General features: G+C 41.6%; 1 protein-coding gene across 1 annotated transcript; it reads left to right on the top strand.

The window, feature by feature from the left end:
* Positions 1-1,647: 1,647 nt before the first annotated feature.
* LOC141651646 (uncharacterized) lies at positions 1,648-7,894 on the top strand. The gene is made up of 7 exons (XM_074459347.1): positions 1,648-1,713; positions 2,313-2,409; positions 3,578-4,021; positions 4,274-4,972; positions 5,083-5,505; positions 6,583-6,704; positions 7,322-7,894. Exons 1-7 carry the CDS (start codon positions 1,648-1,650, stop codon positions 7,892-7,894), a joined length of 2,424 nt encoding a protein of 807 aa, XP_074315448.1.
* Positions 7,895-18,369: the final 10,475 nt, after the last annotated feature.

Genomic DNA, 18,369 nt, shown 5'->3' with positions numbered 1-18,369 from the left:
TCCTATGCTAAGACTATAGGGGATCCGTAATATGAAGGGAGAGTAATCGATTTATTAGGTTAATGCTGGTACTGTCTTTGTTGTTTAAATGCTACAATTAATTGTAATTGCCTAATTGAGTCGACGCAGTTATACCTTTAATTCTTAGTGATCCTTGACCTGGACCGAAAGGTTGGAAAAGGTAGACTAGTAGCGAACAATAGAGTATTGCAGTGAGGGCGAAAGTTAAGCTGTTTACACTTTAGGGTGAATTAAGGACCGAAAGGTGACGTTCGCTACCCCTTAGACCGCATTTGCATTGACTTGAGACCTAGATTACTCGACCGGATGATTATGGTGAACCGTTTGTCTTAGCTATTGTTCTCTATCTGTTATTTCCTTCCTTTTATTTCTCTTCTCCTTGCTCTCTTTAGTTTAGAAATCACATTTTATAAACCCCCAATTTGGTTACTTGACGAACTTAGATTTAGCTGACATTTTCCTACCTCTCTGTGGATTCGACCCGACTTCCCTAGCCATATTAGTTAGAGCCAGTTGGTTATTTTTGACAGGTACGCGATAGCCGTGTCAGAGAGCGTGACCTGAAGCGCGAGCTGGCGCAGTCCCGGGAGGAGACGGCTCGTTTATTGAGGGAGCTTGAGGCGAGGGACGCCGAGGTTGCTGCTCTTGAGGCGACCTTAGCTGAGCTGAGGGGTCACCAGGACTAGTTGTTCTTTTGCTTTGTCGTTTTGTAAACATTTTGGACCTTTCAGACTTTATTTTGGGCGAGAGCCCCAGTTTGATGTACATACTGTCTTTTGATTGTGTATATAATGGCCTGAGTGCCTTTGTTGCTGGGTATTTGCTGTTCCCGAGATTAGCTTAGAAAACCGGTTTGGCAAGTGACGGTTTGTGCCGTCATGCTGCCGAAATTTATATAGAAATTACGAGTAAAACACACGGTCATATAAGTGGCCTAAATTAGCGCAAAATGAAAATGAGCAAAAAAGTACCCGAAAATGAGCAAAAATAACCGGACGGTAGGGAGGGCTACTCCCTAAAAAAGAAAATTAAAAAAAATGTATATGTGTGAAACGTAGTAAAGAAAAGAAAATGAGCGAAAACGACAAAAATGCCCAGAAATGAGCAAAAATGACCGGACGGTAGGGAGGGCTACCCCCTAAAAAAGAAAATTAAAAGAAATGTATAAGTGTTAAATGTATTGAAAAGAGGAGTGAAATGATTCCCCAAAAAAAAAAAGAAATGAAAAATGAGTAAGTGTGCGCGTTTTGGCGATAATGTCGACTTTGCCTCAAAAAGCGAACCCGAAAAGGATTAGGAAACATAAAACTTGGTAATTTAGTCGAAATTACCAAATTGGGTTCCTATAGGAATAGGAAACTATGCTAAAAGAAAAATAGGAAAGATCCGTGGTTGAAAACACGGAAAGAGGACCTGGGGAAGAAGCGCAGCATGTGCTGCGACTCTTCGAAGAGGCGCAGCAAATGCTGCGTCATTTCCCCAAGTTGTCAGTCCTCGACAGAAATTAGGAAACAGCGAATAGTATAAATAGAGACTTTGGTTGAGCTTTTATTCAATAATTCCTTTTTCTTTTCTTCCGTCTATTACATAAAACTTAAATATCCTCTCAAAAAATTTCCAAAAATTATGGATGCCTTTGAAAACCTTCTGAGGGAATGGACGAATGAGTTTAAAAACGTTGAGAAACACGATGTGAGTGCTTTTAATTTAGGATCGATCATAACTCTCAAGTTAGTGAAAGTAGTGAAGCCATTCTTGGATGCTTGTCTCGAGTACTGGGACCCAAATTTTCACGTATTTGCCTTCGCGAGAGGCGAAATTTGTCCTTTTCCTGAAGAAATAGCTGCCATTGGAGGATGGGACCTATAAATTGTACCGGATATACCCCCTAGCTCTCAAGGCTATAAGAATAAATTCAGGGATTTGCTTGGATTGACCAAGGCTGAGTTGGACCGTCTTGTGACTTCAAAAGGTGTCCGCATGTTTGACTTTGTTGTCCGATTTATAAATAGGGAGGACCCTACCATTTCCTATGCTGCGAGGTGTAGGGCCTTCGGGTTTTGTCTACTTCATTGCTACGTCTTTCAAGGGCATGTTGATAAGGTGATGAGGGGTGATCCTCGTTTTCTGAGCATAATATAGCAAATGGAGCTGCGCAGGAGCCCAGTGATGCGTGCATTTTACATAGACTTTTACGGTCTCTTTTGGCACGTATTTCTATGTATTTGAGTGATATTATGTCATTTTATACCCCGAATAGTCTACTTTGTTCTGTTTTGCATTATTTGCAGGTACGAACCGGAATGACTGGAAATCAGCCTAATTGTGGTCCTCCAAGCTTACTTAAGAGAGTCGCCGTGAAATTTTACCGTCTTGAGATGCGTGAAGGCATCCAAAGGAATAGGAGAATACTCAAGAAATTAAGACCTTTCGATCGAACTCCCAAATTAGCTCGATCGAGAGGCATGAGTGTCAAGAACCCCTCGATCGAGATGTCCTGTTCTCGATCGAGTGAATGCAAAGGCGAAGGCCTCGATCGAGATGTCCTGTTCTCGATCTATGGATATACTTAGGGAAAGCTCTCGATCGAGTAACTGTGGAGCTCGATCGAGAGGCCACGCGCTGATGGGCTTTGGATTGGCTGTGTTGTTATTTTATACGCCTTGTTTCTTTACTGTTGTTTTGATATAAATAGGCAAGGAATACTAGAGACCTAATGATCAGATTGAAAACGTAAAAACGGAGACTGTTGCTTTAGTTTTTTGATCGGAAATACTTTTCATTGCCATTTCTCAATTCTTCCTTCATTGAACTCGGTATTATCTTTAATATAGTTTCAGTTCAGTTTCATTTATTATGTTATCTATTGTCATTTGTTTGCCATTATTGTCCTCTATTTCGATTATGAGTAGCTAATCGCATTGCTAGGATTTAGGGTAGCCATGGCGTAGGAAGGACGAATTAATTAGAATACCCGTAGTCTAGTTGTATGCATCTGCTGCTTTAATATCTTTTAATTGTTTGAGTCGACGCACTCAATTAACTGTCTCGATATCCCCTTATCCTAGATCGAAAGGTTGGAAAAGGAGTAGTTCTGCAGCGGTTCATTAGGACCTTTGCTAGCTAGGGCGAAAGCTAAACTAGTATTGCCTAGGGCGAACTAAGGACCGAAAGGTGACGTTTATTACCCACAGTGTGAACTTAGGGCATTTACGATTTAGTCCAGACTTTAGAAGCCATGGTGAACCGACAATCCTAGTATTTTTCTCTCCTATTCATCTCTACTTTATTTCTTTCTCGCTCCTTTTACTCTCTCCCTTGCTCGTAGTTTCTTAGAAAAACAATCAACAAACCCCCCCATTTTGGTTACTTTCGACAGACTTAGTTGACTATAGGATTCCCATCTCCCTGTGGATTCGACCCGACTTCCCTAGCTATTTATAGTATAGGCTTGTTGGCATTTATTTTTGGTGTTAAACGACACGCATCAAATTTTGGCGCCGTTGCCGGGGAGACGGTGCAATTTTATAGTTTCTTTGTTTGTCTTTTGTCTCAGGGAATTTATTCCTCGAGACAGTTCTTATTCTTGGCCCAAGTGTTTTTGTGCTTACAGGTTATAGTTCAGCCATGGAGGTATTTTGTGGAAGATGTGGTGAATGCGGACACAATCCCTTTTCATGTATGGCTACGTCCGAAAGCGTTCTAGCCTATCGGAAGATTAGGCAAGGAGGCTCTTCCCTCGAGCTTTATGCTGACAATGTTCAGGTCGAGCACAACCTAAAGGCCGCCATTCACACGCAACATCTTGAGCAGGAAGCTGGTGCAGATTTCTTCCGTAAACTGCTCGAAAAGTGTGAGTCAATGTGTTTAGAGGACGACCCGGTCAATGCAATAAGTTTGAGGAGTGGTCGCACTTATGACGGACCAGAACATACTCCAGAAAGTTTAAACACCGAGGCAGGGATCACTGCAAAGCAAAATGACGAAGAATTGCTAAAAGGTGGTCGATCGAGTGAACTTACCTCTCGATCGACCAATGTTGAGGAAGTAACCACTCGATCGAGAGACGGTACCTCTCGATCGAGTAACCTGCACGATGAAACCTCTCGATCGAGAGAGGTTAGCAAGAAAAGCTCTCGATCGAGAGGTTCTGAGCCTCGATCGAGAGAAGCTGAGCCTGCGGACACGCATTTAAATGCTGACCGTAGTGGGGTACCCTCCTGTGCTGCGAGGGTGTCGAGAACTGATAAAGGTAAAGAGAAAGAAGAGGACCCACTTCCTATGGTTAAGGTCCCTTACCCGAGTCGATTACGCGACACAAAGACGGAGAGACAATTCAGCAAATTCGCCGATATGGTAAGAAACATTCAGGTAACTATTCCTTTTGCTGAGTTAATTACCCAAATACCTCCTTACGCAAAATTTATGAAAGATATTATTACGCGTAAGAGGGAATTTGGGGAAACAACTACTGTCGCTTTCATGGAAGAGTCTAGTAGTCTAATTTCAGGAAAGTCTCCCCCTAAACTGAAGGACCCGGGTAGTTTCTCTATTTCTTGTGTTATAGGAGATGTGGTGATAAATAGGGCGCTGTGTGACCTTGGAGCTAGTGTCAGTGTCATGCCCTATTCTATCTTTTCTAAGCTTAAATTGGGTCACCTAAAAATGACCAATATCACCCTACAGATGGCCGACAGATCTGTTAGACGACCCTTAGGTATCTTAGAGGATGTGCCCGTTAAGGTGGGCAAATTCTTTATCCCAGTGGACTTTTTTGTATTAGATATTGCTGAGGATACCCGTACCCAGATTATTCTGGGTAGACCGTTTTTGTGTACGGCTGGAGCCATTATCGACGTCAAACTCGGACGGTTGACCCTAGAGGTAGGGGATGATGTGATTACGTTTAGTCTGCCCGAGACCTTGTCTAGACCGATGATAGAGGATACTTGTTACTCTGTTGACATTATTGATGAGTCTGCTTACGAATTTTGGTCGGATTCCTTAGTTAAGGATCCGCAGGAGTCTTTGATGTTTCTAGATGAGTGTGCGAGTTTTTAGATGACGAGGATGATGTCGAGGAGCCGCTTGAATTACTACGGATCGAGATAGAGCTGTCCGACGTTCACCGAACAGTAGAGAACTTGGCACACACTTTGTGCTCAGTCGAGGTAAAGGTCCCCGAGCGTAAAGCTCTTCCCTCTCACCTTAAGTATGCCTTTCTTGATGATACTGAGCAGTTCCCAGTGATTGTGAGCGCTAAGCTCGACGACGAACAATTAACTGCTTTATTGACTGTTCTCAAAAGAAATAGGAAGGCGATGGGATATTCGTTGGATGACCTTAAGGGCGTCAGCCCTGATGTCTGCATGTATAGGATTGAGTTAGAGGATGATCACAAACCTTGCAGACAGGGTCAGCGAAAGCTGAATCCGAAGATGGAGGAAGTTGTGACGGCTGAGGTTATGAAACTACTCGACGCAGGTATTGTTTATTCAGTTGGGAACTCTAAATGGGTAAGTCCCGTTCAGGTGGTACCTAAGAAAGGAGGTACCACAGTTGTCCGAAATGAAAACAATGAGCTAATACCTACTAGACTAGTGACCGGGTGGCGGATGTGTATAGATTATCGGCAATTAAATGCCGCCACCAAGAAAGATCATTTCCCCCTTCCTTTCATTGATCAGATGATAGAGAGATTGGCTTCTCATGAGTTTTTCTGTTATCTGGATGGGTACTCAGGGTTCTTCCAGATCCCTATTCACCCAGATGATCAGGAAAAGACTACTTTTACTTGTCCGAAGGGTGTTTTTGCTTATCGCAGGATGCCTTTTGGTTTGTGTAATGCCCCTGCTACCTTTCAGAGGTGTATGATGGGGATCTTTTCTGAGTATATCGAGTCTATCATGGAAGTCTTTATGGACGACTTCAGTGTCTATGGGAATGACTTTGATAATTGTTTAGCTAACCTTGATAAAGTTTTGCAGCGATGTATTGAGGTTAATCTGGTGCTAAACTGGGAGAAGTGCCATTTTATGGTAAATGAGGGCGTCATCCTTGGGCACTTAGTCTCCAACAGGGGTATTGAGGTAGACAAAGCAAAGGTGCAAGTAATCGAGCAATTACCCCCTCCAATTAATGTTAAGGGGGTGAGGAGTTTCCTTGGTCACGCTGGCTTCTATCGCCGGTTTATCAAGGACTTCTCAAAGATTGCTCGACCACTTACACAGTTGCTTTTAAAGGATGCTCCTTTTGATTTTAATGATGAATGTCTTTCTGCTTTTAACACTTTGAAGCAGGCTTTGGTCTTTGCACCCATCATCCAGCCTCCGGACTGGAAGCTGCCCTTCGAGATTATGTGCGATGCCAGCGATTATGCACTAGGAGCGGTGCTAGGCCAGCGGAAAGACAAGGCGCTGAGTGCGATTTATTATGCGAGCCGAACTCTGGATGAGGCTCAAGTGAAATATGCTACCACGGAGAAGGAGCTTTTAACTGTTGTGTATGCGCTAGATAAGTTTAGATCATATCTGTTGGGTTCTAAAGTTATTATTTTTACAGATCATGCAGTGCTGAAACACCTTCTGAACAAGAAGGAGGCTAAGCCCAGATTGCTGAGATGGATACTCCTTTTACAGGAGTTTGACTTGGAGATTAAGGATAAGAAGGAGCAAAAAAATGTCGTAGTGACCATCCGTCGCGTCGCGACGCAACAGAGGGGGAGGATTCTCTTCCCATTAATGATTCTTTCGCGGGCGACTCCTTATTTTCTCGTTGATGTTTTTTCCGTTACCTCTTGAATTCTAAGGATGGTGCTTTGAACCTTGGTTTGCAGATTATGCTAACTTTGTCATCGATCGCATTGCCACCGGATTTATCTCATCAGCAGCGCAAGAGATTCTTACACGATGCGCGGCAATATTTCTGGGATGACCCTTATTTATTTAAGGAGTGTGCAGACGGTCTCTACAGACGGTGCATTCCGCAGTGGGAGACCAAAGCAATCCTAGAAGGCTGTCATTCGGCCCCTTGTGGAGGACACCACGGTCCATCGCGTACCGTGGCTAAGGTATTGCAGTCAGGTTTTTATTGGCCAACTCTTTTCGCTGACACTAAAGTTTTTGTTGCTAGCTGTGATGCTTGTCAGAGAACGAGAAACATTTCCAAGAGACATGAGATGCCCCAGAACGGTATCTTAGAGGTTGAGATTTTCGATGTATGGGGCATTGATTATCAAGGGCCATTTCCGTCTAGCCAGGGTAACAGGTATATTCTGGTAGCTGTTGACTATGTGTCCAAGTGGGTGGAGGCAATTGCCACTCCCAATTGTGATGCCCAGACCGTGATTAAGCTGTTTCGTAAGATTATTTTTCCCCGTTTTGGTGTCCCTAGGGTCGTCATTAGCGATAGGGGTATGCATTTTAGAGAACAACAGTTGACTGCTTTGCTGTCTAAATATGGTGTCAAACACCGCAGAGGTTTGGGGTATCACCCTCAGACTAGCGGACAGGTCGAAGTCTCTAATAGGGAACTAAAAGAGATTTTGAGTAAAGTAGTGTCTAAATCGCGGAAAGACTGGAGTGATAAACTAGAGGACACGTTGTGGGCTTATAGAATGGCTTTTAAGACACCAATCGGTGCTTCACCGTATCGTTTAGTGTATGGAAAGTCTTGTCATCTTCCTGTTGAGCTAGATCATAAAGCTTGGTGGGCTATCCGCCAGCTTAATTATGATACTGACTTGTGTGGTGAGAAGCGTTTATTGCAGCTAGATGCGCTGGAGGAGTTTCAGCTGAACGCTTATGATAGTTCCCGAATCTATAAGGAGAAGACTAAGCGTTGGCACGATAAGAGGATTGTACCCCGCGAGTAGGGATGTCAATGGATCGGGTTCGGGTCGGGTGAAGCCTCATCCGTCATCCATCCGTCTTTTTAAAATCTCATCCAACCCGTCCGTCATCCGTGAAACATATCATCCGTCATCCATCCATCCATCATCCATGGATGAAACGGATGGATCGGGTGATAAACGGGTGTTGTGCATTTATAATTTCAAGTTTAAAAAAATGATGATTTTTTTTTCTCTACAAAAATAAAGTTAGATAATTAATTTAGTTTAACTTTCTAGTGGGTAGGCGTACAAAATATTTATATTGAGAGTAGAAAAATATGAAAATTTAAATATTTTATATCTTAATAATGTGTTATATGTAAAAAAAATTAAATAAAAAATAATAAAATCGGGTGATGGATGGATGGCGGGTGGAATTTCTTCATCCAACCCATCCGTCATCCACATCCGTTTCATCCGTCATCCATCCACCATCCATTTAAATCGGGTTTTCATCCATCTTTTAGGATCGGGTGGATCGGGTTTTGATGGATGCGGGTGAAATTGACATCCCTACCCGCGAGTTCCATGTTGGGCAAAAGGTGTTACTGTTTAATGCCCGGTTGAGACTATTTCCTGGTAAGCTGAAGTCCAGGTGGAGTGGTCCGTACACGGTGACTGGCGTCACTAAATTTGGATCAGTTGAGTTAGAGGACTCCGAGGGGAATCACTTCAAAGTTAATGGTCATCTTGTGAAGCATTATTATGGGGCCGATGCTGTGATTGGACGCGTCGAAGTTCTCTTTTTTGACGCGATGGCGGAGAGTGATGTTTGACGCTTATAGGTCGTGCGGGACCTCATAAACCTGCGCTTTTCGGGAGGCAACCCGATTGTATTTTGTTATGTTTGTTTTGAAACTTTTGACATTCTTTATTTCTGTTTGGTGTGCATTTGAACAATTTTAATAGAGTTTATGCGTAAATTGTACAGCACAGATACCGTGCTGTTGCTTACTGATGCAACAGCCCTCGATCGAGTAGATTTCTTGCTTGATCGAGTGGTCCTTCCCCTTCAAAGCCCTCGATCGAGATGTCCTGTTCTCGATCGAGTTTGTGCGCTGCTAAAAGACTCGATCGAGTGTTACTTGTCTCGATCGAGTACCGTGCTCTTCTCGATCGCCCTGATCCTTTATTCATCGAGAGCCCTACTAACCTCTCTTTTTGGTTCGGTTTGGGGAGGTCCGTGGTCTGCGCGCTTTTGTAAGTTTTCGGCTTTCCCTCTCTTCAGTTTGCATCTCTTTTCCTTTACTTTGTTCAATGGGGACATTGTACAGTTTGGTTTGGGGAGGGTTTGCATCCATATCGTGTCTGCATGTTGTTTTTACTGCATTTCTGTTATCACGTTTCCTTACGTTTGCATTGTATTTTATTTCATAACAATTTATAATCTCATAAAAATTGAAAAATTCAAGAAAAATCATGTTTATTTTTGCATTTTAGGATTGAGTCTGATAGGAATTTTTTTCATTGCTGATGATTGTCTTTTTGCTTAAGCCCTGCATTGTTTCACTTCTTTTAGCAAAAGTCTTTGCAATTTCCCGAATTTCATTTCAAAATGCGTTGAACAAGTAGGCTTGACTTGAAATTCTGGCAAACTACAATATCTTTCTGAGGTTTAGAGCTTTATAACTGGTGTCATCCATGACCAGTTCATGTAGGAAGTGAGTAGTTACTCCTTATAAGGCATGTAACATCAAATTGCATAAGCATGAGTTTAGTCTACTTAGTACCTGTATGCATTCGGGTCTGTGGTTGGTGACACATGTTTGGAGAGGCAACCCCTTTATTTCATTTTACCCATGAGCTCCACATAGCCAAATTGCCCATTTTGTCCCTGTTTAGCTACAATCCATATTTTTCCTACCCTAGCCGAGCTAGTAATGGTAGCAATGTTGGGAATGTGTTGTTTTGCAGTTGGTTATTATATCTTTTCATGAGATGGATGGGTGAAGGAAATGAAGGAGGAATATTGAAAAAGAAGCGAAGAAAAATGAAAAAAAAACAAAAAGAAAAATGAAATAAATAAAGGAGAAAAAGGAAATTCCGAAAAGAAAAAAGAAAAAAAAAGGAAGAAAAAAAAAATCAATCAAAATCATATGCGGAAAATAAAAGACTATATGTTGTGATCTATACTCCCATGTTTAATCTATATCTTATGGGGAGTTGTCAATTTTATGGTGTTTAGTGAGTTGTGTGCATTCATTTTGCACTGTTCTGTCTTGATTAGTTGAGTATGAAGTCGGGGAGTTTTATAATTTGGATCCGTTGCTGCTAGCCTGGCTATTAACCCCACATATCCAAATTCACTTTAGCCCTTTCTTACCCATTACCTCACTTACCCATATGTAAGTCCTCGGCATGTGCCTTGGTCATCAGTTTGGTTGGAATGCATATGTACGGTTGTAGAGACATTATTCATGTTAGATTGCATGCATGTTCTTATAGGTTGCAGTTAGGTGAGTGTTCTTTATTCTTTCGATCTTATTTCACATATCACCTTATGCCTATTTGTGTGATTGAGCGACCCGTGAGAGTCCATTGTTAAAAGTCTTGCAAGGTCGAAAGTTCAACGTCTCCTTGAAACATGCATAAATTCGTTTGTCTTGATGTCGAGCTACTAGTAGTTGATTCTTATGCATTAAACGGTTTGAGCCGACGGTCCTCAGCTTGTCTATGTTCTACTCCTTTCCATTTTATCTTAGCTAGTTGCATTAGTTTGCTTGAGGACAAGCAAAGGTTTGGTTTGGGGAAGTTTGATGCGTGGATTTTACATAGACTTTTACGGTCTCTTTTGGCACGCATTTCTATGTATTTGAGTGATATTATGTCATTTTATACCCCGAATAGTCTACTTTGTTCTATTTTGCATTATTTGTAGGTACGAACCGGAATGACTGGAAATCAGCCTAATTGTGGTCCTCCAAGCTTACTTAAGAGAGTCGGCGTGAAATCTTACCGTCTTGAGATGCGTGAAGGCATCCAAAGGAATAGGAGAATACTCAAGAAGTTAAGACCTTTCGATCGAACTCCCAAATTAGCTCGATCGAGAGGCATGAGTGTCAAGAACCCCTCGATCGAGATGTCCTGTTCTCGATCGAGTGAATGCAAAGCCGAAGGCCTCGATCGAGATGTCCTGTTCTCGATCAATGGATATACCTAGGGAAAGCTCTCGATCGAGTAACTGTGGAGCTCGATCGAGAGGCCACGCGCTGCTTTGGTTTGGCTGTGTTGTTATTTTATACGCCTTGTTTCTTTACTGTTGTTTGGATATAAATAGGCAAGGAATACTAGAGACCTAATTATCAGATTGAGGACGTAAAAACGGAGACTGTTGGTTTAGTTTTTGGAACGGAAATACTTTTCATTGCCATTTCTCAATTCTTCCTTCATTGAATTCGGTATTAACTTTAATATAGTTTTAGTTCAGTTTCATTTATTATGTTATCTATTGTCATTTGTTTGCCATTATTGTCCTCTATTTCGATTATGAGTAGCTAATCGCTTTGCTAGGATTTAGGGTAGCCATGGCGTAGGAAGGACGAATTAATCAGAATACCCGTAGTCTAGTTGTATACATCTGCTGCTTTAATATCTTTTAATTATTTGAGTCGACGCACTCAATTAACTGTCTTGATATCCCCTTCTCCTAGATCGAAAGGTTGGAAAAGGAGTAGTTCTGCAGCGTTTCTTTAGGACCTTTGCTAGCTAGGGCGAAAGCTAAACTAGTATTGCCTAGGGCGAACTAAGGACCGAAAGGTGACGTTTATTACCCACAGCGTGAACTTAGGGTATTTACGATTTAGTCCGACTTAGAAGCCATGGTGAACCGACAATCCTAGTCATTTTCTCTCTTATTCATCTCTACTTTATTTCTTTCTCGTTCCTTTTACTCTCTCCCTTACTCGTAGTTTCTTAGAAAAACAAACAACAAACCCCCCATTTTGGTTACTTTCGACAGACTTAGTTGACTATAGGATTCCCATCTCCCTGTGGATTCGACCCGACTTCCCTAGCTATTTATAGTATAGGCTTGTTGGCATTTATTTTTGGTGTTGAACGACACGCATCATTGAGCTAGAACATAAAGCTTGGTGGGCTATCCGCCAGCTTAATTATGATGCTGACTTGTGTGGTGAGAAGCGTTTATTGCAGCTAGATGCGCTGGAGGAGTTTCGGCTGAACGCTTATGATAGTTCCCGAATCTATAAGGAGAAGACTAAGCGTTGTCACGATAAGAGGATTGTACCCCGCGAGTTCTATGTTGGGCAAAAGGTGTTACTGTTTAATGCCCGGTTGAGACTATTTCCTGGTAAGCTGAAGTCCAGGTGGAGTGGTCCGTACACGGTGACTGGCGTCACTAAATTTGGATCAGTTGAGTTAGAGGACTCCGAGGGGAATCACTTCAAAGTTAATGGTCATCTTGTGAAGCATTATTATGAGGCCGATGCTGTGATTGGACGCGTCGAAGTTCTCTTTTTCGACGCAATGGCGGAGAGTGATGTTTGACGCTTATAGGTCGTGCGGGACCTCATAAACCTGCGCGTTTCGGGAGGCAACCCGATTGTATTTTGTTATGTTTGTTTTTGAAACTTTTGACATTCTTTATTTCTGTTTGGTGTGCATTTGAACAATTTTAATAGAGTTTATGCGTAAATTGTATAGCACAGGTACCGTGCTGTTGCTATTGATGCAACAGCACTCGATCGAGTAGATTTCTTGCTCGATCGAGTGGTCCTTCCCCTTCAAAGCCCTCGATCGAGATGTCCTGTTCTCGATCGAGTTTGTGCGCTACTAAAAGACTCAATCGAGTGTTACTTGTCTCGATCGAGTACCATGCTCTTCTCGATCGACCTGATCCTTTGTCGATCGAGAGCCCTACTAACCTCTCTTTTTGGTTCGGTTTGGGGAGGTCCGTGGTCTGCGCGCTTTTGTAAGTTTTCGGCTTTCCCTCTCTGTAGTTTGCATCTCTTTTCCTTTACTTTGTACAATGGGGACATTGTACAGTTTGGTTTGGGGAGGATTTGCATCCATATCGTGTCTGCATGTTGTTTTTACTGCATTTCTGTTATCACGTTTCCTTACGTTTGCATTGTATTTTATTTCATAAAAATTTATAATCTCATAAACATTGAAAAATTCAAGAAAAATCATGTTTATTTCTGCATTTTAGGATTGAGTCTGATAGGAATTTTTCATTGCTGATGATTGTCTTTTTGCTTAAGCCCTGCATTGTTTCACATCTTTTAGCAAAAAGTCTTTGCAATTTCCCGAATTTCGTTTCAAAATGCGTTGAACAAATAGACTTGACTTGAAATTCTGGCAAACTACAATATCTTTCTGAGGTTTAGAGCTTTATAACTGGTGTCATCCCTGACCAGTTCATGTAGGAAGTGAGTAGTTACTCCTTATAAGGCATGTAACATCAAATTGCATAAGCATGAGTTTAGTCTACTTAGTACCTGTATGCATTCGGGTCTGTGGTTGGTGACACATGTTCGGAGAGGCAACCCCTTTATTTCATTCTACCCATGAGCTCCACATAACCAAATTGCCCATTTTGTCCCTATTTAGCTACAATCCATATTTTTCCTACCCTAGCCGAGCTAGTAATGGTATCAATGTTGGGAATGTGTTGATTTGCAGTTGGTTATTATATCTTTTCATGAGATGGATGGGTGAAGGAAATGAAGGAGGAATATTGAAAAAGAAGCGAAGAAAAATGAAAAAAAAAACAAAAAGAAAAATGAAAAAAAAGAGAAAAAGGAAATTCCGAAAAGAAAAGAAAAAAAGAAGAAAGAAAAAAATCAATCAAAATCATATGCGGAAAATAAAAGACTATATGTTGTGATCTATACTCCCATGTTTAATCTATATCTTATGGTGAGTTGGCAATTTTATGGTGTTTAGTGAGTTGTGTGCATTCATTTTGCACTGTTCTGTCTTGATTAGTTGAGTATGAAGTCGGGGAGTTTTATAATTTGGATCCGTTGTTGCTAGCCTGGCTATTAACCCCACATATCCAAATTCATTTTAGCCCTTTCTTACCCATTACCTCACTTACCCATATGTAAGTCCTCAGCATGTGTCTTGGTCATCAGTTTGGTTGGAATGCATATGTATGGTTGTAGAGACTTTATTCATGTTAGATTGCATGAAAGTTCTTATAGGTTGCAGTTAGGTGAGTGTTCTTTATTCTTTCGATCTTATTTCACATATCACCTTATGCCTATTTGTGTGATTGAGCGACCCGTGAGAGTCCATTTTTAAAAGTCTTGCAAGGTCGAAAGTTCAACGTCTCCTTGAAACATGCATAAATTCGTTTGCCTTGATGCCGAGCTACAAGTAGTTGATTCTTATGCATTAAACGGTTTGAGCCGACGGTCCTCAGCTTGTCTATGTTCTACTCCTATCCACTTCATCCTAGATAGTTGCATTAGTTGCTTGAGAACAAGCAAAGGTTTGGTTTGGGGAAGTTTGATGCGTGCATTTTACATAGACTTTTACGGTCTCTTTTGGCACGCATTTCTATGTATTTGAGTGATATTATGTCATTTTATACCCCGAATAGTCTACTTTGTTCTGTTTTGCATTATTTGCAGGTACGAATCGGAATGACTGGAAATCAGCCTAATTGTGGTCCTCCAAGCTTACTTAAGAGAGTCGGCGTGAAATCTTACCGTCTTGAGATGCGTGAAGGCATCCAAAGGAATAGGAGAATACTCAAGAAATTAAGACCTTTCGATCGAACTCCCAAATTAGCTCGATCGAGAGGCATGAGTGTCAAGAACCCCTCGATCGAGATGTCCTGTTCTCGATCGAGTGAATGCAAAGGCGAAGGCCTCGATCGAGATGTCCTGTTCTCGATCGATGGATATACTTAGGGAAAGCTCTCGATCGAGTAACTGTGGAGCTCGATCGAGAGGCCACGCACTGATGGGCTTTGGATTGGCTGTGTTGTTATTTTATACGCCTTGTTTCTTTACTGTTGTTTTGATATAAATAGGCAAGGAATACTAGAGACCTAATGATCAGATTGAAAACGTAAAAACGGAGACTGTTGCTTTAGTTTTTGGATCGGAAATACTTTTCATTGCCATTTCTCAATTCTTCCTTCATTGAACTCGGTATTATCTTTAATATAGTTTCAGTTCAGTTTCATTTATTATGTTATCTATTGTCATTTGTTTGCCATTATTGTCCTCTATTTCGATTATGAGTAGCTAATCGCATTGCTAGCACTGGCGTAGGAAGGACGAATTAATTAGAATACCCGTAGTCTAGTTGTATGCATCTGCTGCTTTAATATCTTTTAATTTTTTGAGTCGATGCACTCAATTAACTGTCTCGATATCCCCTTCTCCTAGATCGAAAGGTTGGAAAAGGAGTAGTTCTGCAGCGGTTCATTAGGACCTTTGCTAGCTAGGGCGAAAGCTAAACTAGTATTGCCTAGGGCGAACTAAGGACCGAAAGGTGACGTTTATTACCCACAGCGTGAACTTAGGGCATTTACGATTTAGTCCAGACTTTAGAAGCCATGGTGAACCGACAATCCTAGTATTTTTCTCTCCTATTCATCTCTACTTTATTTCTTTCTCGTTCCTTTTACTCTCTCCCTTGCTCGTAGTTTCTTAGAAAAACAATCAACAAACCCCCCCATTTTGGTTACTTTCGACAGACTTAGTTGACTATAGGATTCCCATCTCCCTGTGGATTCGACCCGACTTCCCTAGCTATTTATAGTATAGGCTTGTTGGCATTTATTTTTGGTGTTAAACGACACGCATCACCCAGCATGCCTAGTCTTAGGGGAGACCATCCTTGGTTTGGATAATAGGAAGGCCAACCGTGAGCTTCCTTATCTGGGAAGTCCTGTCATTCTGCAGGTTAGAATTCGACCGTTTTTTTTTGTTTTTTTTTCTCTTTTTTTTTTGTTTTTTTTCTTGATCGACATATGGTTGTTAATTCTCATCCCCTTTTGCAGGTTTGGCTGATGGAATGGCTGCGGCTGATCGAGCCCCCAGTTAATGGGCAAGGATATCACGCTCGTTCAATTGCAATGAGAACTATGCTGTACATGGTGGACTTCACTCGGGTATGCAACTACTGGGAAAATAAGTTGAAGAGTGAAGGTGGCCCCTTGATTCGATGGATTGTGCCATGGTGGCATATCAGGTCAGTTACTGGAGTCTCATCTTTAGATCTGACACGGTCAGTTCGTGTCCCTGGCTTGGAATTCATGATTTGCATTTTTTCTGAGAGATTGATGAGGCAAGTGGGCCTTAAGCAGTAAATTCCAAAGCTAGATACTGTTCCCCAAATGGCCTTGGCACATACTTTGGAGTCTTGTAGGGAGTGGGTACATCGGTGGGCCCAGAGGAAATGTGATTCATACCAGTTCCTATTGGCTCCTTATGGGTATCTGACTCATATCTGCAATGGAGAAAGGCTGGCACTCCTGAAGATCGTGAGGAGCTGAGGAAGCACGAGCCCGTGGACTATAAGATCCGTGAAGTAGCAAAGGAGAACCAAAAGAACTTGACCGAAGAGGAAAAAGAGGCCGGATTCCGAGTCGTTCGTCCATTGAAGAAACCGAAAACCGCCTCTGCCGAGAAGATGGTGATAGATCGAAATGGTAAGACTAGACCACGAGAACAACCGTTGGTGATTAGGTCGGAGATAACGCAAGAGCATCCGACTCGCGGTCGAGACTAGAAGTATGATAAGGGTGACAAAGGCAAATGAAAAATGGAATAATAGCCTTAGTTATTTATTATCGTATTATTTATTATTATTATTTAAAGTGTAATAAACGGCGGGTTTTTAGAACCTAGCCTAGCATTTATTTTCAGCATTTATATTTTATATGTATTTGGCATATTGTTATTATTTATGGAACAAAAATGAATACAAGATATATCAGTTAAGAAACTGTTATGATTTTTTCTTTTACTTATCCTTGTCGAATTTCAAATGCAAATGCAAATGTCCTTCTATTTATATTTTAAAATAATGGGTTGTATCCTGTGAAAGATTGCCTACGTATTCATTAAAAAAATGAAATCAAACCCTGTGCGTAGTTCGAGTAAATGTAAAAGAATAATTGTTCGAAGCAAGAGCTTGTAATGAACGTTAGAAAACAATAAGCATGTGCTTTACTTACTCCTAAAGAAGTGCAATTTAATTTTTATGATATGAGGACGACGAAATGTCGAAATGCAGAAGCAGGATGATATAAGCTTTTATTTCAGCAGGCCAAGGGCCATGAGCGGCACATGAGTGTTACACGAGGCGTGTTTTTGTCCTATGCTAAGGGTAATATCGTTTCAGTTGGTCTAGGTTGGTTGGGTTAGCAAATTCATTCCCACCTAGGTCTGTAATCCTAACCGCACCCCCTGAGAGTATGGACTTGACTAAGAAAGGTCCGGCCCAGTTAGGTTTAAACTTTCCTAGTGGATCGACAGGTAGGAGAGCTCCGACTGATTTGAGCACTAAATCTCCTTCTTTGATGTTCCTAGGCTTAACCCGTTTATTAAAGGCTCGTTTGATACGCGCCTGATATGTCTGCACATTATGTAATGCGCGCAACCTTCGATCGTCCAAGAGAAAAAGTTCGTCATATCTATCTCTCTTCCAATCAGCTTCTGGCATTTGACTTTTTAATATAATGCCATAAGTCAAATAGAAAGGAGTAGCCCAGTTGGCGTCCTAACTAAATTACGATATCCCCACAACGCAAAGGGTATTTTCCTGGGCCAATCGCGATAATTGTTGATCATTTTCTTGAGGATCATGACGACATTCTTGTTAGCTGCTTCTACCACGCCATTAGTTTGAGGTCTATATGGGCTTTCTTCTTCATCTGTAAGGAGGTGTATGTAGGCCGGTTCTGACCGTCGTTCGATGCATAAAGGCATTTCAACCATGTTGTCTGGCATATTGATCAAAGATGCAAAACTTGCAAGAGCATCTGCAAATTGATTCTCTTCACGAGGTAGGTGTAGATAAGTGACCTGATCGAAGAATTGGGCGACTTGATCTATCCTAGCCTGATAGGGTGCCAGACTTTCACATCAAATTTTCCAAGATCATGTAACTTGGTTAATAATCAAGGATGAGTCTCCGTGAACTCGAAGATTCTTGATGCCTAAACTCACTGCTGCTTGTTGATCAATGAGGCAAGCTTCATACTCTGCTGCATTATTTGTCACCTCGAAGTCGAGTTTGACAGAAAGTGGTGTATGCTCGCCTTCGGGAGAAATGAGCAACACTCCTATTCCAAATCCTCTTAAATTCGATGCCCCATCAAAATAAAGGTCCCAAGAGTCTATACTGGTCTGTAGGATGTCCTCGTATTGAAATGACCATGTGTCTATTTCTTGGGTGTCGTTGATAGGATTATCTGCGAAGAATTCAGCAACGACGTGCCCATTGATGACTTTCAAAGGTACGTACTTGAG

This window comes from Silene latifolia, chromosome 4 (assembly GCF_048544455.1).
Source record: "Silene latifolia isolate original U9 population chromosome 4, ASM4854445v1, whole genome shotgun sequence".
In the NCBI taxonomy this organism is placed as follows: Eukaryota; Viridiplantae; Streptophyta; class Magnoliopsida; order Caryophyllales; family Caryophyllaceae; genus Silene; species Silene latifolia.
The sequence above is the reverse complement of the archived record's forward strand: the minus strand, read 5'-3'. Positions and strand labels throughout refer to the sequence as shown.